Consider the following 24,793-nt stretch of genomic DNA (forward strand, 5'->3'; position numbering starts at 1 on the left):
TTGTCATTAGCCATCAGGGAAATTCAAATCTAAACCATGAGATCCCACCTCATACCCACTGTGATGGCGACACCAATAAAAACTTTGAGAGAAAAATAACAAGTTTTGGTGAGGGTGTTGGAGAAATTATAACTGTCATACGCTGCTGGTGGGAATGTAAAAATATAAAATAGTGCAGCTGTTTTGGAAACAGCTTGACATTTTCTCAAAAAGTTAAACATAAAGTTACCATGTGACCCAGCAATTTTACTCCTAGATAAATACTCAAGAGAATTGAAAATATATGTTCCACGAAACCTCGTTTACAAATGTTCACAGCCCAAAAGTGGAAACAACCCAAATGTCTGTTAATTGCTAGTGGATTCTGTTTATATAAAAAAATCTCGAATAAGCAAATCCATAGGTGTAGAAAGTAGTTTGATGGTTGCCAGGGGCTGCAGGGAGTGACGGCTGATGGGTACAGGGTGTCTTTCAGGAGCAATGAAAACATTCTGGAATTCGATAGTGGAGACAGTTGCGCAATCTTGTAAATATACTTTAAACCATTGAATTGTTCAATTTAAAGTGGTGAATTTAATGGTAAATAAATTATATCTCAATAAAAGTTTAAAAACAAAAAACAAGAGGGAGACTTGCACAGATCAATGATGCAAATGTACTATAAATTCAGGAGTGAAACTCAAACCCTGACCTGGAGAATAGAGAATAGGTTAAAATGAGTTTGGGAAAGCACGAGGGGGAAGGTGTCTCATGCATTGTTGGTGTCAGTGTAAACCGTCACATTCATTGAAGTAAGCAATTTAGTAATGGAAGGAAGGAAGGGAGGGAGGGAGGGAGGGAGGGAGGGAGGGAGGGAGGAAGGAAGGAAGGAAGGAAGGAAGGAAGGAAGGAAGGAAGGAAGGAAGGAAGGAAGGAAGGAAGGAAGGAAGGAAGGACCCAGCCCATGATCCAGAATTATCATTTTTAGGAAGGTAACATCACTGTGTGGCTGGCACGGTTAGCACCCAGTGAATGTTCTTCCTATTATAAAGGTGACAATCATAGGGAGAAACAATAAATTATGCAATCAACTCCTGCAGCCAATTCAGTTCTCACTTCTGCTTCTTTTTAGAAAAATAATAAGTCAGTGTTTATACCATAGGATGGTATGACCATGAAATCCCTGCTCCTTTAATCTTTGCAAGCTTCATAAAATGGAAAGAAAGTTCTCCCCTAACACATAAGGTCATTTCTAGAGACACTGAGCATGTACTAACAGAAGAGCTGAAGATTCTCACGTAGAGTTCCAGCCCCCTGTAGAAGAGACACAGTGGGGTGGGTGTGGAGTGGGGGAAAGGAAGCAGCTTGAGCCTCAGCCAGATCCCATGAAGCTGCAAAAAGGCCAAGAAACATTCTGAGTGATTTATGCATGAAGCCTCATGAAAATCAGCAGTGACTATACAGCCACTGACAAACCCAGTGACTCCTGAAAGAAATGCCTAAGCGAACCCATATCTTTTCCCCTTTAATTCTTTCCCCAGCTGGCGATTCCCTTTGAATGTGGCAGTGCTATTATTTGTAAACACCGTGCTTTGTTCATCCAGTAAAGAGTTCTATCCAAGCAGAAAAGACCCAAGGAGAGGAACATCAAGCCAGTCTACTTTTCCAATTAATCATACCCAGGCCTTTCAGCCTATAAAGATACATCCTAAAGTCAACTTGCCCGCGTTGCAGGGAAAGCACCAAGCAGAGAGAAATCGCTTCTGAAATCCCCCTCGTAACTCCGAAGACGACGGGCGACAGCTAACTCTCCAGGCTGCCCGTTGCTTTAACTCGCCCGGAGCCGGTCCCATGGAAGCCTGGAGCGTCTGGCCATCGGCCCACCTGCCCCCCCCCCCGGGTCTCACCCTCGCACCCACCCAGCATAGTGAGCTATGGGGGGAGGCAGGGATTGTGACATAAGCAGACGGCCCCAGGCTGCCGGCCCAGCCCCTGAGCCTGCTGGTAGGGACATGGCCTGTGGAGGCCTCGTAACAGCCACCCTCTCGCGGCCTCCAGGGAAGAGGCGGGAGCCGCCCCGGGGGAGCTGACAGCAGGGCCGGCGGAGGCCAGGTGAGCGCCGGCGGGGCCATGGAGACGGCCATGTGCGTCTGCTCCCCGTGCTGCACGTGGCAGCGGTGCTGCCCGCGCCTGTGCTCCTGCCTGTGCTGCAAGTTCCTCTTCACCTCCGAGCGGAACTGCACCTGCTTCCCCTGCCCCTACAAGGACGAGCGGAACTGCCAGTTCTGCCACTGCACCTGCGCCGAGAACCCCAACTGCCACTGGTGCTGCTGCTCCTGGGCCAACGACCCCAACTGCAAGTGCTGCTGCACGGCCAGCAGCAACGTCAAGTGCTACTACCACGAGAGCCGCTGCTGCCGCAACGTCACCATCACCTTCCGCAAGGGCCGCCTCCGGAGCATCCGCATCTCGTAAGCGCTGGGCGCCTCGTGGGGGCCGCACTGCCTCAGACAACCGGGGGCCCTGCTGCCCGGGGGATCCACAGGGCAGGCCGGCGCCCCTGCCCGGAGTCCGTTTCCCTATCTGAAAGGAGGCCAGGAATTCTGTAGCAATTAAGTGCGTCCTAAACAGCTCTTGACCACGTATAGACCTGAGTTTCAAATCCAAGCTCCGCGATCGTGTGGCTGAGCGGTGTCCTCTCCTGGGTGTCTCTCTCCCACCTGTGCAACAGCAAGAACCAGGACCCGGGGCTTAAGCAGCCTGCCGGGCACTGCCTGCGTGGCCCCACATAACCCTCGCCCCATGCCACCCTGCCACTGAGGAAACCCAGCCTCTGAGAGGTTAAGTTGCCCAGGATCATACAGCCAGTCAGATGCACTCAGGATCTGAACCCAGAGTCTGTGTGCTCTTAATTTTAAAATGCTCTCCTGCAACGCAGAGGGAGTAAAACCTGCCATGATTCGGTGGGCGAGAGGATTAATGTATGTGCTTTGTAATCTGTTATGTGACATACAAATATAAATTGCCCTTCCTCTTCCTCCTCTGAACTCTTGGCATCTGCAACACCCATTGAAAAGGTCACCCCTTCAACAGGTCTCTGTTGACCCCATGGCCCATATAAGGGCCCCGGGCAGCTGTGTATCCCTGCCAGCCTTCTCTTTGTTCCCATCCGGAGGGCATGGCACTGAGGGTTCTAACAACCTTTGGGCGCATTAGGCCTCTGTATCTAGCATGGAATATTTTCCTCTTGCTATGACTAAACTGGTCTTTTTATGTCACGCATGAGGGGAAACAGACTTCTCAGAGGCGTAAAGATCCAAGTTCGACATTATGACAGGATGTAGAGAGCCAGGTTTGAAGCCTCAAAGGGTCAGAAAAGCACGTGTGTGAGCAAATGAACCTTTGAGCAAGTGAATTTGGGGGGGCAAATATGATCCATCTTGCAGTTAAGCACTCAGTAGATGCTTAATAAATGTTAGCCTCTGCTCATGGACCTCTCGTGGTCTTTGCATGAACAAAGAATCCAGAGGTCCTGGGTGCAGAAGTTCTAAAGTGTAGTGTCCACACTTCTCTCTCCTCTCGACGGCCCCATTTTCTGTGCATCAGCCAGGAGAGTCCCTGAGCCCATTTCAACAGAGGAGGGATGACACTGTGCTTTGGGAAGATGCCTTAGGCCAATAGCTCCTGAACTTTGCTCTGCATTGGAATCACTTGGGAATCTTTAAAAAATAGTGATATCTGGCCCCCCATCCCCAGATATGCTGATTTTATTGGTCTGGAGTACCACCTGGGCATCAGAATTGTAAAAGCTCTCACCCTACCCCCGCAGATGGCCTGGAAGGTACAAGGAGGGGAATCAGGGGACTTGCCACGTGATACGATGAGAACCCAGGTGCAAGGAGAACAGGCCTGAACTGGGAGAGGGAGAAAGCCATGCAGAAGAGCAGAGGCTAGTTGTCTGGGCAAGAAGGCGAGGCTGCTAGATGATGGTGTTGTCATGGGACCACAGTCCCTGAATGCCCCGGTCTAAGCCTGAGGCTTTCAGAAGATGGTCAGAGATGCTATTATAAGTGTCAGGAGGTTGGCTCTGGGTGCACGAAGGTTTATCTTCCATCTGGCCTCTCTCCTGGTTTCTGAACCACTATCTCCCCCGTTTCTCGCCACCACTTGCTGCTCAGCATCTCGCTCATCCTGCCCCACTCTGGTTCATTCATCCCTCTCTGCCTTACTCATCTCTTTTTCTCAGTTCCTTTTTCATCTCTACTAGCTCCCTGGGCCATTAACACCTGTTTCTTAGCTCTGCCCTCTCTTTCTTTCTCTTCCCCCAACACCACCTTCCCTCCCTTCTTTCTGATTTCTCACACTGTCTCACTATATTACACCTTGATTCTCAGAGCCACCTTATCAAACTAGAGAGGTCCATCCAGCTAACATGTGCCAGTGGAACTGTTCCTCCAGGGGACCCCTTCAGGACGTAGGCAGGAGGCTGGGAAGGCAGAGAGGAAACAGGGCTGAGAACACTGAGGCCAGCAGGCCTGGAGCCCAGCGTCCAAGTCCTAAGAGATGAGCTTTCCAGGAGCCTGAGCCTCCACAAGGGGCGTTCTCTTTCATCACAGGGCCACTCATTCCAGAATACTCAGGTAGCACCTTTGGTTGTCTGGGCTCTGAGACATAGGTCTCTGGCCAGGGGAATGGGGAAGGAGACAGGGGCATATAGGGGTGGCAAGAAGGCAGAAGCAGAAGAGGACAGCAGCCATGTCAGGATCAACACCCAAACATCACTATTGGAAACAGAGGAAAAGAAATAGAAACAGTCACCAATTGTGAATCTGGCGATACCTCCATCCCCACAGCTAGTTCCTTTATTTTCATAAAGTGCTTTTGCCCCAAGTTATACTTGAATTTTGCAAGTATGTTTTCACTTTGTCCGTAGTTCTTACGATACATGAAATCAGCCTCAGGTTTTAGACAAATAAAACACACACACACAAATAGTACAAGCACACACTTTTTGTGGTCTTAACCATTGCTTTCCTCTACTGTGGACATCAGCTGGCTAGTAGTAGAGGGTAATAATTGCAGCAGCCACATCTATGGAATGCTTAGTAGGTCCCAGCCGTTAAGCACTTGTCATGGATTATCTCATGCAGGCTTTATAAAATTCTCATGAAAGAAGTACTATTGTGAGCCTTGACTTACAGATGAGGAAACTGAGAATGAGAGAGGTTAAGAAACTCATCTCAAGGATGCACCTCTACAGAGGTGCATTCCACCTTGTGCAATCTGCCTAGACCCTAACCCTCACTTGTGTAGTGATGAGACACCGGGGTTTTCGGCTTGGCTTAAGGACTGACCTCCTGGTGTCCTGGGGAGGACACTTTACCCATCCTCTTCTGTGTCCCATCCTACACTAATAATAATGATGCCAATGCCCTCCAGGCAAAACCCACCAAGAATGCACCTGTAGTTGGACGAGACTGGATTCATTGCCTCATGGCAACAAGTGAGAACACGCACCATGGTTAAGTGTGCGGTGTCTCAGTAAGAAGGCATCAATAAGTTACAGGATTTAGGCTCTTTAAGTGAGGGTGCAGGTATGAATCTGCTCTTGGGTATCTTAATAAATCTTGCCTAGAAAGTGGGAGAACAGAGGGAGCCGAAGGCTGCAATCAGCGAGAGAGCAGCAGTCACTCCCATTACCCAGATGAAGGGGTGTTGGGCCATTTGTGTGGTTTGGACAATGTTCTTGCTCTTGTCCGAGTTCAAAGGTGATGAAGGGGGTCTCGTTTCTGCTTTGCTCCGTCAGAGCCCCAGAATGGCCTTGCCTGGGGTAGGTGTTCTGGGAAATTGTTACGGCCAACAGAACACCAGGGCGGGCTGGTAGTGCCAGGCCATCCTCCAAGGCTTTTCTCTTGCTCAACAAGCGCTTACTGAGTGCCAGGGATTCTATTCTCGAAGGCCTTGCAGGTATTAAATTCTACTGTCATCCTTGCAAGAAACCCCCTAATGCGGGCCCTCATTTTATAATGAGGAAACCGGCAGAGGAAGGTTCATCAACTTTTCTGAGGTCACCCAGGGCAAAAATAGTGGAGGCAGGTTTGGGGCCCAGACAGCCCGCCCCCCGCCAGTGCTCCTCGGGCCTGCCTCCCGGTGCCCCCCGGCCTCTCGGAGGGGGGGAATGCAGGGAGCTCGGGAGCCCAGGTCCTGCAGCCCTCCCCGTGTTTCTCCTTTCAGCTCCAAGACCGCCCTGCGCATCGGCAGCAGCGACCCCCAGCTGGATGAGATTCGGCCGGTCCCCGCCAACAGCCACCTGGTGGACCACCTCTCGTGCCCCATGTGCAACCGGCTGCGCCTGCACTCGTTCATGCTGCCCTGCAACCACAGCCTGTGCGAGAAGTGCCTGCGGCAGCTGCAGAAGCGCGCCGAGGTCACCGAGAACTTCTTCATCCTCATGTGCCCCGTGTGCCACCGCTCGCACTGCATGCCCTACAGCCACAAGATGCAGCTGCCCGAGAACTACCTGCGCGGGCGCCTCACCAAGCGCTACATGCAGGAGCACGGCTACCTCAAGTGGCGCTTCGACCGCTCCAGCGGGCCCATCCTCTGCCAGGTCTGCCGCAGCCGCCGCATCGCCTACAAGCGCTGCGTCACCTGCCGCCTCAACCTGTGCAACGACTGCCTCAAGACCTTCCACTCGGACGTGACCATGCAGGACCACGTCTTCGTGGACACCAGCACCGAGGACCAGGACGAGAAGATCTGCATCCACCACCCGTCCAGCCGCATCGTGGAGTACTGCCGCGACGACGACCAGCTGCTCTGCACCTTCTGCAAGACCTCCTTGCACAACGGCCACGACACCGTCAGCCTCATCGACGCCTGCTCCGAGCGGTCCGCCGCCCTCTTCAGCGCCATCGCCAAGTTCAAAGCAGGTTCTGGCCCCCTTCTCTCCCCTCCGCAGTCGCTCGGAGCCTGGCTGCGCGGTTGGCCTGCTGCTCGTACCTGGCAACTACCACCGGCCAGTTAACCTCCCTGTGCCTTGGTTTTCTCATCTATACAACGGGGATAAATAGCAGTAACCCCCTCATTGCGCGATTGTGAGGATTAAATGAGTTATTCTATGAGAAGCATGGGAAAAAACAATAACAACAGCAACAAAAACCCACCATCTGGCACACAAGTCCATAAAGATTCTATAATCCTAGTTATAACCTTCATGACCTTGGGCTCTAGTTCCCCCTTTGGAAAATGAAGAGTTTGATCCTATGGTGTCCTGAAGTTCTGCTAGCCTTCCTAAGGTGTTTCACCCCTAAAGTTGGATTTCCGCAGTGCTTTCCCAGTTGGCAGGGGGTGAAGAATTTTTTTTTTTTTTTAAATATATCTGCATTGATTTCAGAGAGAGGAAAGGAGAGGCAGAGAGAGAGATAGAAACATCAATGATGAGCAAGTCATTGATCGAGCCCACAACCCGGGCATGTACCCCGACCGGGAATCGAACCCCAATCGCCTGGATCCTAGGTCAATGCTCAGCCATTGAGCCACGCCCGGCCTGGCAGGGGGTAAAGAATTAAGTCGGTGTTTAGAATTACCTCAGTTTAAAATTTCCCCTTATGGATTTTTCCCAAAACTTGCAAACAGCAAAGTAAATGCACTGGTAGTAAACACAAAACAGGAAAATGCAGAAATCATCAAAAACATTCTGGTCAACAGCTTGTTTTTCATCTGCATGCCTGCTCATGATTATTTTATATTGGCTACATATAATGTTTCTATAAGGGAAACTGACCCTAGTGTCCATGATGGAACCCAGAACAATAATATTTACAGGGTTCAGCAAATAGCCCTGTAATTTCTGGGTGGACATTCACCTGATGAGACATGAGGGTCTCAGGAATCCTTTTAGGGCCCTTTGCCCCTGGGAATATCTCCATTGTCAGAGACCTATGTTTCCCAGTCCTTTTAGAAGAATTATGTCTACTCTTCTAAATAACATTACAGTTCAGGCATTAGAATCTCCTCCATGGATAAGACAAGTAGGGTTCCAAGAAGTAATTGGCAAACGCAGTCAGTAAATGGCAGACCCAGTCGATCTGACCTCAACACCCATCTTAATTTCACAATGTTCATTTGACCATCTACTCTGTGCTAAACAGTGACCAGAATCTAAAGACAGAGATATTGAAAAAACACCAGCAACAGCCACCACACCTATGGTCTATTTCCCTAAGGATCAGCCTCCAGTCAAGTGACCATAGTGCCCAGGTCAACCCAGTCCTTTCCCTGTCGGATTTTCAGTGTCATGGTGTAAACATGCCTGGACATAGGAGAGGGAGGGAATTTTTCTCTAAGCTGCATAGAAAAGTCCCATTAGACATAGAGGTGGGTCTGGCTTTGCTAATTGTGTCACCCAGGACTTTTCACTTTTCCTGAATATTTCAGGAATACCTTGACTTCTCAATTGCCCCATATCTGAGAACATTGTTCATCTATTGACATTTATTCAGTTTCAGAACCACCACCAGGAAAACCTTTATATTAAAGAAACCATGGTGCCAAGCAAACGGGTAGCCCCTATGGTTCCTGGAGGGTTTTCTCAAGGAGGTTCTTACTGCCTGGAGCCTCAGCATGGGGAAGGGGCTGCTGCCTGTAGCCTGCTATAACAACCATCGAAAGCCTGAGTATTTAACAAAGGAGAAACCTAGGATAGTTTTCTCAGAGTCCACAGCATCTAAAAGTCAGACAGTGAAATTCAAGTCAGGGTAAGGGGACACCAGTAAAAATTCCAGAGAGCCCAGTGACTAGAAAGGAGGCAGGGACCACCTTCATGGCATATCCATACAGGCAAAGAATTTAGCTAGTCTATCCTCATTAAGGGAACAAAAAAATGTTATTTTAAACCAGGGTTCAAACTTGTTCTTAAGGACTCAATTCACTTTCTAGGGAGGTGCCATAAATATGCATTTTAAATAGATCTCCAGGTAATTCAAAAGCAAGTGATCTGAGAACACTATTTGAGGAACTCTGAGCCCTGGAGAGAAGTTGAGTGTTTAAAGCTGTAGTTTCAACCCCAGCTACACATTGACACTGCCTGGGAGCTTTACTAACTAGGACCAGCAGCAGTAGCATCCCCTGGGAGCTTTTGAGACATGCAGAACCTCAGGCCTCACCCCTTCCCAACTGGGTGTGAATCTGCATTTTTAACAGGAGACCCAGAAGAGTCCCTGGATTAGTTCGAAACCTAGCTGCAAACTTCCTCACGTGAATTCTTGAGCCCCAACTCAGGCCAGTTCAGAATCTCAGCAGGTGAGGCCAAGAGAAGAATGGTTTTTAAAGTTCCCCAGGTGATTCTGGTGCTCACAGAGGGCTGAGAACCACAGCTGTAGCAATTAAAAATATAGGCTTTGGAGTTAGACAAAACTTAGGGACAGGGCCCTGGTTTCTCCCATTTACTTGCTGTGTAACACTGGACAGTCACTTAACCTCTCTGAGCCTTAGTTTCCTCATCTATAAATAGGAACAATATCTTCCCTGTAGAAAGATATGTGTAATATCTTATCATATATCATAAGATATGGATATGATCCATAATATGTGCAATATGTGGATTTCATCCATATACATGTTTAATAAATAATAGCTGCATTTAACTATATTGCCTGAAAGAGACCTTGATTTGACTTTGCTCTAACACCAGCTCTTGCAAAGCTGTCATATTTGTAAGGAGGAGGGGTGCTTCTGGCCGCCTCCCTCCTCTCTTGGTGCTGCCTCTTTCCCCTCCTGAGAAATTTTTATCCTGCCTCTCAGGACTTTGCTCTATTTAAGCTTAACTAATCCCTAACAAAGCATGAAATTTCCTATCCAGGAATCTTTGAGAGTGAGTAACTAACTATTGAATAGTCAAAGAAATTAATGCATGAAGTGGAATTTCAGCTACCATACGTCACAGTAGGGCTTCATTTGGGGAGGGCAGGGGGCGCTTCTCAGCACCCCTGAAACCACACCCTGCTAGCTTCCTGCCCAGCCCCCTCTGCATCACCCCTCACTCCTTCCAGTCCAGCGTGAGGGAGGCAAGTGGGCAAAGAAAACGGGGATTTCAGAAAGTAGGCAGGAGAGTAACCATGCTGATACCCACCCCAGAGATGTCAAAAAATGGGATGGAATGGCTTTCACTCACCAAACACCTTTCAGGCACCTCTCCATACCCTGCACATAGTGGTAAACAAGACAGCCTTGGGCCCTGTTTTCATGGTCTGACAAAGCTCCAGGGTTTCTCTTACTCAAATGCATATCTTTGTGACAATGGCCACCACCCACAAAGGTGTGGCTTACTGTGGACCCAGGACTATGTTAAGAACCAAGTGTACAAAAGACTCAGTCACCCCCACTCTTGAGTACAGTTTGGTGAGGATTGTAGCTCACCAACTCCCTGCAGAGTTGGCCTTTCATGGAAGAACCTTCCTTTGGGATAGGCTACATGTCTTCAAATCTCTACCTAATGCCTAAGTCCCTGTAAAGCCAACAAAGGTGCCCATTTCACAGATAGAGACAAGATATGTGGTCCCCTATGATAGTGTCCTCTGGGTTGTAGTATCATTGGATTTATCAGTGCCCTGAGCATCGGTGCCCTCTCATACTCGTATCTGTAATCCTAGTGCCTAGAAAGGCATGTGTCATGGAACAGGTGTCCAGTCGGTGTTTGTTGAATGACTAAGTGAACTTAAAATCCAAATACCATGTGAGAGGAATGCAAGGTTCTCCTTGGAGTGTAACAGCAGACCCTTTATTGAAAGGAAGTAAGGGAGAGTCAAGAGAGGGAGTCCAGCTGAACCCGAGAGCACAGACTCCCCCAGCAGAGAAAAGAAGGCGTGGGAGAGAGCAGCCCTGTTGTCTAGGCCTAGGTTTCCCATGGATGAGGCAGGAAACGTTTAGAAGCATCATCAGAAGTTTAGTCCTTTTTCCCCCCTGCAAAAGCTTAGCCCTCACACAGGGAACGCAGTCACTTTGTGACATCACATCTTCTCAAGTCCAATTTGCTGACCAGTGAAGTCTGGTGAAAATTAGTATCAAGGGTGGCCTTGAACTTCCAACTTCAGACCCAAGGCCGCAGGGATTACCGTTATAAGATAGAAGTGTGCCAGGGAAGGACGACCGTGACACCTGAGGGGAGTATCAGAGAAGGAGGAAGGGAAGAGCGCACTGAGGGAAGCCAAGTGCATTTTATAAATCATTTTATGAAATGCATTCCAGCATGTTTCAGCCCAGCTACAAGTGCCTTCCCTCCCTCTCCACCCACTTCCTTGAGTCCAAAGTAATTTGCTCCCATTTTCTACTGGCTTTGGCATTTGGGGAGATGAGAGCTTTAGCTGAAGTAACTAACTTGTGTTTTTTTGCAGTCCGATACGAAATTGATAACGACCTAATGGAATTCAACATTTTAAAGGGCAGCTTTAAAGCCGACAAGGAGGCAAAGCGAAAAGAGATCAGAAATGGATTTCTCAAGCTGCGCGGCATTCTCCAGGAAAAAGAGAAACTGATCATGGAGCAGGTAGAGAATCTGGAAGTCTCCAGGCAGAAGGAGATTGAAAGATATGTGAGGGTCACAACCGTGAAAGTGAACGAAATGGATGGCCTGATCGCCTACTCCAAGGAAGCGCTCAAGGAGACGGGCCAAGTGGCGTTCCTGCAGTCTGCCAAGATTCTGGTGGATCAGATTGAGGACGGCATCCAGACCACCTACAGGCCTGACCCACAGCTCCGGCTCCACGCCTTGAACTGCATCCCCTTGGACTTCATTGAGCTCTCCAGTGCCATCCATGAGCTCTTCCCCATGGGGCCCAAGAAGGCATGCTCTTCAGGGGACTCCCTGCCCTCCCCCTATCCCGCGCGCTCAGAAATAATGATTGCCAGGAAGGTCACCTTCAGCACTCACAGCTTGGGCAACCAGCAGATATACCAGCGAAGCTCCTCCTTATTGTCCTTCAACACCAGTGGAGGAGAGAAGGTCAAGATAGGTCTAGAGACCTATGGGCGAACGCAGTCCACCACACCTGCCAAAACCACAGATGGCCTCTACACCTACTGGAGCGCAGGGGCCGAAAACCAGTCTTTGCAGAACTGCAGCAGCTTCCACAACTGGTACTCATTCAACGAGAGCTCTGTGCAAACCCCAGGCCCAATTGTTATCTACCAGACTCTGGTGTATCCAAGAGCTGCCAAGGTAAGAAAAAGGCTCTGGGGCTCTGGGCCCTGTGGGAAACATGAGGTGCAGGGTATGGAATGGAGGCAGGTAGTCAAGAAAGATTGTACCTAGTGCTTTGAAGTCTAGGGTCTGGTCACTCAGATCTGCTCCTCTGGGCTCTTTGTGGTAAGCCCATTTAAAAGGGATATGTTTCTGAAATCCAAGCAGCCCAAGATTGGCTTAAAGCAAACAATGTTAACTCATAGTCAGAAGTACTTCTGAAAGCCCCACCCCAATTCAAAGGCAGCTTCTCTATTGAAAGAGAGCCCAATAATAATAGCAAAATAATTTGAACACACTGCTTGGGAAGTATGGAAGGCCTGTAATAGTGGAGAGATCCAGAAATTGGGATTAGAAATGCAGGTTTTATTATCTATTGGCTATGATTCCTCTAAATTGCTACAGCTCCTAAAGAAAATATCCAGACTCTCCACGATTTGGAAAGATTGGAAGGATAATCCCCAATGGCATTCCAATTCTTATCTCCTAAGATTCAACTTTTTGAGGGGAACGGGGCGGGGGGGGGGGGGTCTGTCATAAACCTCTACAACTGCCATCACCTGGCTCCTCAGGATCATAACCTCTACTCGACGCTCTTGGCCTAACATAGACGAATAGCCTTTCCCTTAACATTCCTTTCAAGTCTAGCTGAACCTAAAGTGAACTGTGTGTCGAATACTCTGTTAAAGTTCAGGGAAGAAAAAAAGGTTAATGTGCAACTAGATATTCTATTAGAGATATTTTCTGTCATCTTACGGTTCCCTACATGCCGGGGTCCAGCCCCCGCGGTCCAGGGGTCCCCAAAGGTGTGGACGGCCTCAGAGAAGAATGACGGAAGCACACGGAGACAGCGTTCAGAGCATGAGGACAATCAGCTTCTTTTTTATTGCCTTCCTACAACTGTATTTATACTATTTGATTTTGTTGCTGGTTAAACAACAAGACATCATGCTATGTTCCGCTTTCTGTTTTGGCCTTTCACAGTTAATGAATGTACCTTCTTATCTGACCTTTTAAAGAATTTACATCTGTTTAGGTATGTTAATTTTTGTCTTACCTACTGTTTTATTTATATTTTGAAGTTACTATTTTATTGCTCTACTACATAGCTAAAAGGAGAATAACTCAGCCAGCTTTTCTTATGTGAAGGTTATGCAAGTCCTAAGTAAGGGCTCTGTAGCTTGCGTGTGATTGTTCTTAGCTGTGGTGACTGACCGCCTGTCTGGCACCCAGCCTCAGTCTCCCCACTTGCATTCCCTGCAGCTGTCCGTCAGATAAGGGAACTGCCTGCTTAATTTACAATGGCATTTTTAAAGTTGTTCGCACAAAGCCTTTTTCACCTTCTCATCTAACAGGTACCAAGGGGGTCCTGTTCCCCCTAGCCTTTCTAAGAAGCTTGGGGTGTTTGTACCTGTGCATGTTTGCCTTTATAATTAACTATGCGGTGTCCGTCCTCATTGTAATATCCTGTGTATGTAAGGGTTCAGGTGTAGATTGAAATAATCTCTTTCCTAGACTGCTCTTTCCTTGTGGGGATTCCCAGAGTTTTCCATTCATATAAACATCCCAGTAATACATTCCTTGTGGGAACTCGCTGGTGGGCTCCCTGTGGATGGCCCTGAGGTGGCAAATCAGCAGGGGCCAGGACCCAGGCCTTTCCCCCTGTGGTAGTGGCCTCACAAGTCCTAAACTTTCTGCTGACAGTGTGAGTTTCTCATAAGTGGCACAAGATTTTCCTGTACTCCTTGGGGCTTTTACTGAATCATTGTCTTTTCCAGTCCCATCCGACTCCCCCGCTAGGGAAAAGTTTCCAGCTAGGGCAATGCCCTTTTCTGGTGCAGTGACTCAGGTAAGGAGACAGAGCGTTAGAGAGGGGAACAAGCATGGGAAGAGGGGTATGCCATTCGCCAAGCCCCATGGAGCACTGGCTGTGCAGATGTCTCCTCCTTGAAGGACTGTGTCAAGCAGCAAGGATGGAACGGCTTCCGGCACCTACAGGGACATCTGTCTTCTCTTGTCTTAGGATTTCCTACAGGTACCTCTCCAAGGCCAGCCCTCGGCCTGCTTCCCTGTGGCAGAGCCCATCTTTTGCCCCCATTATCTGAGAACACTTCCAAACACTTTTAGCATCCTTGAAGTCTAAAGTGGGAGTGCTCAAATATGAATGTGCACCTGTGGATCTTGTTAAAATGCAGGTTCCATTTCAGTGGGTCTCAGTGGGGCCTGAGATCCCTCATTTCTAACAAACTTCCAGGTGTTGCCATTGCTGCCAGCATGCAGGCCACACTTTGTACCAAGGGTCTTAAAACAAGAAAATGAAAGCCAGACACAAGCCAAACCTTCCTTTTCCATTCTCCTGAGACATCATAATCTATGCTTTGGAGTTGATAATTTACACTAAGAATGTTCTTATGTTGCAACATGGAACATAACTCTCCCATGAGCCATCAGAAAAAGCAAAGTGTCTATGCCCTTCACATAAGACATGCCCACAACTGAGCAGCTGAAGCTACATTTCCAAATGATACTAGAACAGCAAAGCCTGCAGTGTATGTGACATTAGCTCAGGGACATTAGGTCTCATCTCCATGCAACTCAGGCTTCTTGGGACGTTGGCAGGATCTGACTCCAAAAGGGAGGGACTGGTGATATCTGCTCTCTACTTGGACTTGGATACAATCTCCCCATGCTAGCTGTTAGTGGTCCCTGAATGAGCTCAAGAAAGAAGCCTACATAGGAAAACCTAGTCAAGTCATAGGTCGTCAGGTGAGGACACTTAGACTTAGTTCCAGGCAGTAGTATTTGATATAAAAATATTCTTGATCCGTATGTTAGGATCATGGAATGGAATTCACACAGAAATCATGTGCTCAGTACTGCAGAAGACAAAATCCATGTTGATATCTCTCAAGTGATGGTTGACTAACAGTCCCCTTTAGGTTTTTGGCATAAAAAATATTCTTAAAATTAGAATTATAACTTTTCAATATATATCTTAAAAATCCTAAAGAGTTTTTATAAAAACTCAGTTTTATTTCTAGAAATCCCTCCCAAGGAAATGATTAAAAACTCAGGTGAAGATTCATGCCCAAAAGTGTTCGTGGCACCATTACTTATTAAAAGATAAACTTAGAAACAACCTAAATGTTCAACTATAGAAGGATTAAATTATTCGTGGGGCAGTGATTAAAATGGTGCTTTACTGAATTATTAATGATGTAGGGAAACATACAATATATAATAAGTGATATAAAGCAGGAATCAAAGCAATATAATCCAAATTATATAAATTTATGTGTTTTTATGTATTTCAAAATTGGAAAGAAATAGCAATCAATTATTAACTGAATTGTGGGATTATAAGTAATGTCTGTTTTCTTCCCTTATACTTTTTCTGTATTTTCCAAGTACTTCATAGTGAGTATGTTTGTTTTGATAAGCAGAAAAAAATAACTTAATTTTTATTGTTATATAAATTAATAATAAGTTTTAAAGGAAAAAAAAAACCTTATAGACAGAGACAATAGTATGGTGATTAGCAGAGGGAAAGGGGGTGGGGGAAAGAAGAGGGCAAAGGGGGGATAAGTGGTGATGGGTGGAAACTTCACTTTGATATCTTTCTGTTCTTGAAACACAATACAATATACAGATGATTTGTTATAGAATTGTATACCTGAAAACTATATAATTTTATTAACCAATGCCCCCCCAATAAATTTAATAAAAATTTATTTAAAAAAAGAAGAGACTCTGGAGAACTCTCTTACCCCCTCTGCCATGTGAGGCACAGTGAGAGAAAGGATGTCTATGGACCTGGAAATAGGCCCTCACCAGACACATCTGTAGGTGCCTTGATCTTGGACTTTTAGCTTCCAAAACTGTGAGAAATAAATGTCTGTTTTGTTGGGGTTTTTTTAAAGAGTAGTTATAAATTAATTTTATAAACATTATAAAATTTAAATTTATTAAAATTTAAATAAAGCATGCAAAATCTACTTAAAAATATAATTATTATAAAATATTTATATGCCAGGTACCATCTGCTAATTGACACTTGTTAATAATATATCTCTTCCCAAGGGCTAATATTTATGCTTTGAGTATGAACATACATTCTCCATTTCCTGAATAAGTCAGTTCGCCTCTCTGGGACTCTATTTTCTTGTGTATAAAATACAGGGTTGGAAGATACACACTTTTCACCTTCTAGGATTCTGTGGTTCATTGGAATTTGCTGAAAGGATTGTTTCTGAACCTTAACTGTAAAATGGGATAATAAAATCTCCCTTCCAGGGGGTTGTGAGGACTGAATTAAGAATGTCTGACACACCATCTGATGCATAATAGGTGTTTAATAAATGGTAGTTACTCTGATTAGCGATGTTAGGAGACAATGGTCATCTCCATGATGACTGACAGTAACAGGAATCAGAGGAGCGTCTTTCTGTTCTTGAAACACATTACAAGCATCATGTGAGGCCTCATCACGCAGCCTTTTAATACTGTCTCACAAGGTCTCATTCAAAGTCTTCAGCAGCTAGAGGGGCTGGGGTCAGCTTAAATTCACCCCACAGATAGTCAGCGACACAAATCTTTATGGGAAAGGAAGCTGAGAGGTGTGTACTAGGACCTCACCCACATGTTCCTGTCTTCATAGGTTTACTGGACATGCCCAACAGAAGACGTGGACTCTTTTGAGATGGAATTCTATGAACTCATTAACTGCCCTCCCAACAACGTGAGGACAGAGCTCTGTGGACAAATTCGGGACATAATGCAGCAGAGTCTGGAGCTGCACAACCTGACCCCCAACACTGAATACCTGTTTAAAGTCAGAGCCATCAATGATAGTGGTCCTGGGCAATGGAGTGACATCTGCAAGGTACTGTGCACGTTCATTTCAGACAGATTTTTCTCTGTAAGCTCTGGGTGTAAGCCTGTTAGGATGATCATGAAACCACAGAACCCACCATGTATGTGACGGCCCCCTCTAATTCCAAAAATCTTGTTCGCTCAGGGCCAAAGGGAGGGCTGCTGGCCTCAGCCAACTCTGCAGACACAGCCTAAGAATTATTAATTTAGTTTGATTCAAAAAACATTTGTGCGTGGCACTGTGTTACGATGTAGGGATTCAGAGGAAAATAAGACATAATCCTTGCCTTCAGGGAGCTCAGGGTCTGGTAAACAAATAACTGTGGTGTGAGAACAGAAGAGTTACGTGTTCACCCTGTGGGGACTCAAAGGGAGGACTGGGTGCCAGATTTAAATACAAATACAGGACGCCCAATTAAATTAGAAACTCAGGAAAGCATCAAGTATTTTTTAGTATAAGTATGTCCCTTGTAATATTTGGGATATGGTTATGCTAAAAAAAATTCACTTGCTGCCTACCTAAAAGTCAAGGAAGAACCGCCAAAGAGGTCAGGATGGACTCCAAAAAACAAGGTGCAAGATTATTCCAGTCTTCTTTGTGATGCAAGGCTGGTTCTTCTCTATATCCCCAAGGGACATACATTCACGAATCTAATTTTATTGATATTCAAAGGAAAACAGGGAGAAAAATACCAAGATTGTGCCGAGCTATCTTACTATACAACAATGACGGTATTCTTTGGAGTCAGAGTAGATTATGTTTTAAATCAGGAATTCTTTAGCAAAAAAGAGAATATGTCCATCCATTTCAGCTTTTGAAAAGGAAAATTTACATAGATACATAGAACAAACTGATGTTTGCCAGAAGGGAGGGGAGTTTGGGGGGCTGGGTGAAAAGGGGAAAGGATTGAGAAGTACCAATTGGTAATTACAAATAGTCATGGGGATGTAAAATACAGCATAGGGAATACAGTCAATAATATTGTTATAACGATGTACAGTGCCAGGTGGGTACTTGAATTAATCAGGGGAATCACTTTGTAAATTATATAATTGTCTAACCACTATACTGTACACATGGACCTAATATAATATTGAATATCAACTGTAATTGAAAAATAAAATCTTTTGAAGGGCAATTTATCGTACAGAGAAAGAGAAGTCTCATGATACCACTTCCAGCCAGAACATGCATCTGACACCCAAGGGAACTGGAAAGTCATCATTTCACTTAGTCTCTTTGTCTCTCTCCTCCCCCTTTCTCTGACTAGTGACACCCCTTCATCTCTAGCCAAATGCTTGCAGAAGAGAATCAGATTTGTTGCTACTTCTAGTGATAAAGGGAAGCAGGAGGTAAAGTGAGGACAGGATTTTGCTGTTGCTCAGCAAGCCTCCTGGGGGTGGGGCTCTCTACTCCCTCCTGATTGCAGCTCCTGGGGTGATGCTCTGCATCTGGAGCCCAGGACCCACATGCATTCCCTCCTCTCCCCCCCCCCAGGTCAGACACTCACATGGGAAGGAAGTGGGGTGAGAAAGACAGGCTGGCTGCTCCCCCTGCTATACCCCAGCCAGTCTCCCTGTCAGTTAGCTGCCCCAGAGCCCTTCCTGTTGCTGCTCTTCTCTCCAGAGCCTGGCACACCCACAGCAGCTACCATGTTTTGTAGCATGTCCTTCTGACCATGGATTTTTCCTTCAATCTAATGTCAGCTGCCTTCTCATTAAAAAAAAAAAAAAATTTCCTCAAAAATGTCTTGCCCACAAAGAGCACTCAGTGCTGTTACTAATTTTTTTTCAATGTTATCAATGTCATTTTTAGGTGCTAGGGACAGGGATGGGGCTGGAAGACTGATGTAGATGTTTATTCATCCTTCTTAAACTCTGACTCCTTGAGAACAAAATCCACGTCTAATTCGTCTTTCTTTCTCCCCCAATGCTAACAGCACTGTGCGCAGAGCAGGTTCTTAATGGTTATTGAGTGAATACATGAGTGGAATGTGAGCACACAAATAAATATGTGAATGAATGTCTAAATTAAAGACTGAAGAAATAAATTGATAGACAAAATTAATAATTACAAAGTAGCAAAAGCTGCCTGAAAGCTCCTAAGTGTCTTATACAATCAGTCAAGAATAACATTCCCCCTGAAACGGTGTTTATGCGATTAATCTGCACTCCGTGTCTGGGAAGGAAACTCATTGCGGTCCCTTTGCTTTTTAACACAATTTCTAAATGAGCAGAGCACTAATTAATGAGGTTTTCTGGAAGCTTCATTTTTATCAGAGTCACAGAGCTGCAATATAGATTTTTCCTTCAGAAGCAATTCTTCCTCCCTCTCTGTGATTATATTAGCATTCCAGGGGAAACACTGGCTTCCTTAACATTTGTCATGATTTGCATAAGTAAAGGCTTCAATAGCAAATGAAAATAAGACGGTGTTTGAATGACATTTATAAAGCTTCATAAAAGTAATGACTTCGGCTCTTTCCTATAAAATCGAAATATTTTTCCTTTGGCATCAGCTCTGGGCAGGTATTCCTGAAAGGTTTCATTTAAAATGATGTAATGAGGCAGCAGAATCATTTCTTCTCCAAAACACAATATTTCTATCATATGTACTTTTGTAAAGGAAGTGAAATAGCACCTTTTGTATTTGATTTTCATAGTCTGGGGCTTGTTGATTTTTTTAAGGGATTTTATTTGAGGTATAGTCCATGAAGCATGGAAATTAACTTGAACACTTTTTAAACATGCCATTTATTGAAGGCAGCTCTGTGTCCGACACTGTATATTCTTTATCACTGATCTTCTCAACCACTTGGCAGGCGGGGAGTACAGCCTCCACTTTACAGATGAAGAAACCAGGCTCATAGAGACAAAGTGTCTGACCTCATGTAGCTCAAAGGAGTTGAGTGGGAAGCTAGGTCTCATTCAAGGTGGGAGCTCTTTGTCTCCCTGCACCATAACCAGATGCAGGGCAGGCTCAGCCCTGGGGACCTGGCACTTCACTCTAGGGGAATATCATCGAAGAAAGCAGCAGTCAGAGCCAGACTTTTATTTCTTTGAAAAGCAAGATCATGCATTGGAAAGGACATTGGACTTGGGCTGGTGTACCTGGGTCCAAGCCCCAAACCCACCAGGCTGCAAGTTCTATGAGGACAGACACTGTGTTGGCCTTACTCAAGACCATTGGCCTTGTCCACGGTCCCAAGCTGAAAGCCTTTAACAGCCAAGACCCTAGTTGATATTTTTGAAGGAATGGAGAAATTCGTTTGTAGCCCTCTACCCTCTGGCTTCAGTTTCTCCTCCTGCTCTTCCTCTCACGCTCAATGTACCTGCTGACCACCCATTTCTGAAAATAGTCTCCTTACTTTGACTGTCTCCCTCTGGCTTCAAATCTCAGCTAACTTCCAAGAGCTCGTCCCATGACAAAGCCTTTCCATCTGTGCACTGGTTTCCTGTTGCTGCTGTAACAAATTAGTGGCTTAAACAACAAAAATGCACTCATCTGACAATCCTGGAAATCAAAAATCCAAAATGAGTTTTATCAGATAAAATCAAGGTGTCAGCAGGGCTGCATTCCTTCTGGAGGCTCTAAGAGAAAATTCATTTCCTTGCCCTTTCCAGCTTCTAGCAACCTCCCGCATTCCTTGGTTCATGGCCCCTGCTTCCGTTTTCAAACCCAGCTCCATCAGGCTAAGTCTTACACGGCCATCCCTCTGGTTCTCTTCTGCTCCCCCTTCCACTTTGAAAGACTCATGATCACCTTAGACCCGCCTGATGGTTCAGGATAATCTCCCCATCTTAAGGCCAACTGACCAGCAACTGGATTCCCCTTTGCCATGTAACATATATTCACCTGTTCCCAGGATTGGGACATGGACATCTTTAGGGGACATTATTCTGTCTACCACAACCTGTCAGTGGGATGACCCAGGATGCATCAGATTTGGAGGTAAAAATTCAGGTCCAACGATAGTCACAAACTGGTGCTCTTCTGGGTCTTTCCCTGTAGCTCCTCAGGAAATGAGCCACCCCCGCCCCCACCCATCCTCTCAAATTCCTTCTCAGTCTGTACTGGAGTCCCCACCCCCACCCATGCCTGGCATGGGCTCAGGAAGCAGCCTTGCCAACACCCCTGAGTCTGCAGGGCTGCTCCCTTCCTGCTCATGCTGACTTCAGGGGGGTTCCTGGCCATGGGTCAGGGTTGCCTGGCCTCCTGGGCATCTTACCTGGGTCCCAACACAACAATAGCCATCTGCTGTGAATGAATCAAAATTTGGGAAGGTGGGGGTCAGATTGGCAAAAAATATATTTCTTCACTTGCCACAGAATTTTAGTAATTAGCTTATGTGTGCTCTGAGATGAAAAAGGTTGAAAATCGCTCTTACTCAAATGCTGCCTTACCCTCCACAGTGTGCATTTGTTCGCCACATTTCACCTGTCTGCTCGGCCAAGACGGACACCAGGTGGCTTCCAGCAATGCCGCAGGGAACAGCCTCTCTCATGACACCTAGTGGGTGGGATCGGGGTGTGAGTTTGCTGGGGCTCCATAGCAAGATGCTCCAGACTGAGTGGCTTAAACAACAGAAATTAATTTTCTCACAGTTCTGGAAGCTAGACGTCCAGGATCAAGGCAGGTCTGGTTTCTTCTGAGACCTCTCTCCTTGGCTTGCAGATATCTGCCGTCTCACTGCATCCTCGGAGAGACATTTCTCAATGCACATGCCTCTCTGATGTGTCTCTGTGTGTCCAAATTTTCTCTTCTTATTAGGATACCAGTCAGAGTAGATTAGGGCCCACCATAACAAGCTCATTTTAACTTAATCACCTCTTTAAAGGCCCTATCTCCAAATACAGTCACAGTTTGCTGTACCCGGGGCAGGACTTCCACACATGGGTATTGGGAGGACACACTCAGCCCTCACCAGATACACACCATGAGTGAAATGGCTGGGTCTTGGAGTATGATCTGACTACATGTATGCACACTTCCACAAGGAATGAATGAGGGCCCCTATTTTCTAACCCCACCTACATTTGGCATGATCCAACTTTCCACTGTTTTGCTAACACAATAGGTATAAAGCGCTATCTTCTTAGTGCTTTACATTTCATTTTATGTGCTTGTTAGTTTTCAGGATTTCTTCTTCTGTAATTAAACTGCTAATATCCTTTGCCCATTTTTCGGTTGCTCTTTCCTTTTTCTAGATGATTTGCAAGATGTCCTTATATAGTCTAGGTAATGGTTTTAGATTTTGCTAATAGCTTCTCCATTCTGATGTCTGTTAACTTTGTTCATAGCATACTTCATGAAACAACAAAAATCTTCAATTTTGATGTGATCAAAGTCCTCAATTATGGTTTGACCTTTTAAAGTTTTGTTTAAAAAGTCCTTCCATGGGCTCAGATCACAAAGATAATCTTTCATATATTCTTTTAGTAACTGTACAGTTTTACCTTTCAAATTTAGGATGTCTTGATGATCTGCTAAGGTAAGTCTATACATTATCTTTCTTATTTTTTTTAAGGTCCATTTAGCTAATCATAAAATTGTATTCCTTTATATAAATTTGGAAGTAAATTGAATTACTCAAAAAAGAAAATTGCAGAAAAAATTTGATTGGTAAGACATTGAGTCTCTCAATCTGAAGACAACAGATATTTCTGAAATAAGTCTGGACATATATTAAATCATCTTCTATGTGTATGATATATCATTTTTAAATATATTTGGCTTTAGTTAACTCATATTTATTTTGTTTTATTGCATCTATGGTCTTAAGTGAACTGGACCTATAATGTTTTGTTTGTATTGTTTTCATCTGGTTCTGGAATCAATATTTTACTAGCTTGATAAAATGAGCTGGGAAGCTTTTGCTCTTTTTATATTTTCTAGAACAAAGCTTTCTTCAAAGTTTGGTGAAATTCATTTGGAAAAGCTTCTGAGCATTTGAGGTGGGGAAGGAGATTTCAGCTATGATGTCAACTTCTTTAGTATCTCAAGCTCTGTTCTCTGTTTCTTCTGTACTGTTTCATCTGACCCCCTTGTTCACAGACACACCTCAGTCCCCACTGCCCCATTCACAGGCCTCACACAGTCATTATCTCTGGAGATCCTGACTCACTTTAGGGCAGAACTCAAATCCCTTCTTCTTTATGAGCCAATTCCCAGTCACTCACAACACTGCTCTCCCTTCCTCACCATCCCCTGAGAGCTCTGTGGGGACATCTTGCATCATTTATATAACCTTTATCAGGGTTACCTCTGTGTGTTATTTCCATTTTTATCTGGCAATGGGTAATCCAATGTCATGTATATGATATTACCTTGCATGAAACCCTGCTTTCTCTAAAACTGAAAATAAATTGTGTAAAACTAGAGAACATAATGATAATAAGTGTCTCTTTTTTCCCCCCCTTTCCCTTGGAATACAGACATAAAAAGTTAGAAGCATTGTATACAGATACTTTATACTTTGTACAAACATTGCTCTTGGTCATCCAAGCCCACCCCCACCCTGATCCACCTAGACAGTGGGCTGTCTCATCCTGAGAGTTCAGCCTCACTCCCTAAATGCCTCTTCTTCAGTAAGTGTGTGTTGGGAAGGGAGCGGAGTGCGGCCAGACCAGAGATCTGAGGAAACCACCACCTTCAAGGTGAGACCTGAGACCCACCCACATCTACGCTGAGCTGCCGGGACTCTGGGAGGGTCCTGGTGCCCAGTGCAGTCTGCCTTTCCTAGTAGCACTGACCAATCACTGCGATCAAAGATAATAAGAAACATCAGAGAGAAACAACTGGCAGATTTACAAATTATCGTTCTATTAATCTTCCATCTACTTTTCTAAGAACCGTCTCTTTACCATAACCAGTGTTGGAATTACAGAGATGGAGGGCTGTCAGTTCCACACACTCCAGTCCAGGTGCTCACAGTCTGGTAAGAGAGTCATACACGTTTGCTGACATTTACAAATGACAAGAGCTGTGACAGAAGCAATTTCCAGGGGCCACAGAGGACCCAGAGGGCTGCTCTATGGTAAAACCCATCTGGGGTGGCAGCACCGACACTGTCATCAGCTTTCATTCGCATTCAGTGTCTTAAAGAAAGTGTAACCTGGTCTGTGAAATCGCAATCCCACCACATATTAGCTGCAGGACTTTAGAAAAGCTACCCGATCCTCCTGAGCCTCAGTTTCTTCATCTATAAAATGGGGTTGGTGGCACCCGCCTCATGTGGTTGTCCTGAGTTGTTAATGAGATGACGTGTGTAGTACCTGGCACACAGCAGGGGCCCGGCTCCGGGAGCTGCTGTTTCCCGGGGGCTGGTGTCATGGGCTCTGCTTCTGCTTGCAGGTGCAAACACCAGATGGGCATGGGAAGAACCGAGCTAAGTGGGGCCTGCTGAAGAATATCCAGTCTGCCCTCCAGAAGCGCTTCTGAGCCCCCCACAGAGTGGGCAGCAACCTCAGAGACACACCACAAAGTAGACATACAGATATACACACACACATACGTATATGTATTTTCTCACCACATTCTCCGATGAGGTTGCAGATATTCCTAGGACCTCTGAGTGTTTCAGCAGGAGTCTTCTAAGAGCTAATAAAAGGAATGCCTGATGCCATGGCTTGCTGTTTGCTCATTACTATGAAACTAAGATACAAAATGCTCAGCAAGTCTCTGTGTCTCCATTAGCTCAGGTC

At 45.7% G+C, this 24,793-nt stretch overlaps 1 protein-coding gene across 1 annotated transcript; it reads left to right on the forward strand.

Annotated features, from left to right (window-relative positions):
- Nucleotides 1-2,109: 2,109 nt before the first annotated feature.
- Nucleotides 2,110-24,530, forward strand: TRIM42 (tripartite motif containing 42). The gene is made up of 5 exons (XM_016207052.2): nt 2,110-2,450; nt 6,214-6,911; nt 11,373-12,196; nt 16,875-17,099; nt 24,444-24,530. The coding sequence occupies exons 1-5, from the start codon at nt 2,110-2,112 to the stop codon at nt 24,528-24,530; spliced, it is 2,175 nt and encodes a 724-aa protein (XP_016062538.1).
- The last annotated feature ends 263 nt before the right edge of the window (nt 24,531-24,793 follow it).

This window comes from Miniopterus natalensis, chromosome 15 (assembly GCF_054644295.1).
Source record: "Miniopterus natalensis isolate mMinNat1 chromosome 15, mMinNat1.hap1, whole genome shotgun sequence".
NCBI lineage: Eukaryota > Metazoa > Chordata > Mammalia > Chiroptera > Miniopteridae > Miniopterus > Miniopterus natalensis.

Coding starts and splice junctions, on each gene's coding strand:
- TRIM42 (XM_016207052.2), top strand. CDS start 2,110: ATGGAGACGGCCATGTGCGTCTGCTCCCCGTGCTGCACGTGGCAGCGG. Junction 6,912..11,372: donor CATCGCCAAGTTCAAAGCAG/GTTCTGGCCCCC, acceptor GTTTTTTTGCAG/TCCGATACGAAATTGATAAC. Junction 12,197..16,874: donor TGTATCCAAGAGCTGCCAAG/GTAAGAAAAAGG, acceptor CTGTCTTCATAG/GTTTACTGGACATGCCCAAC.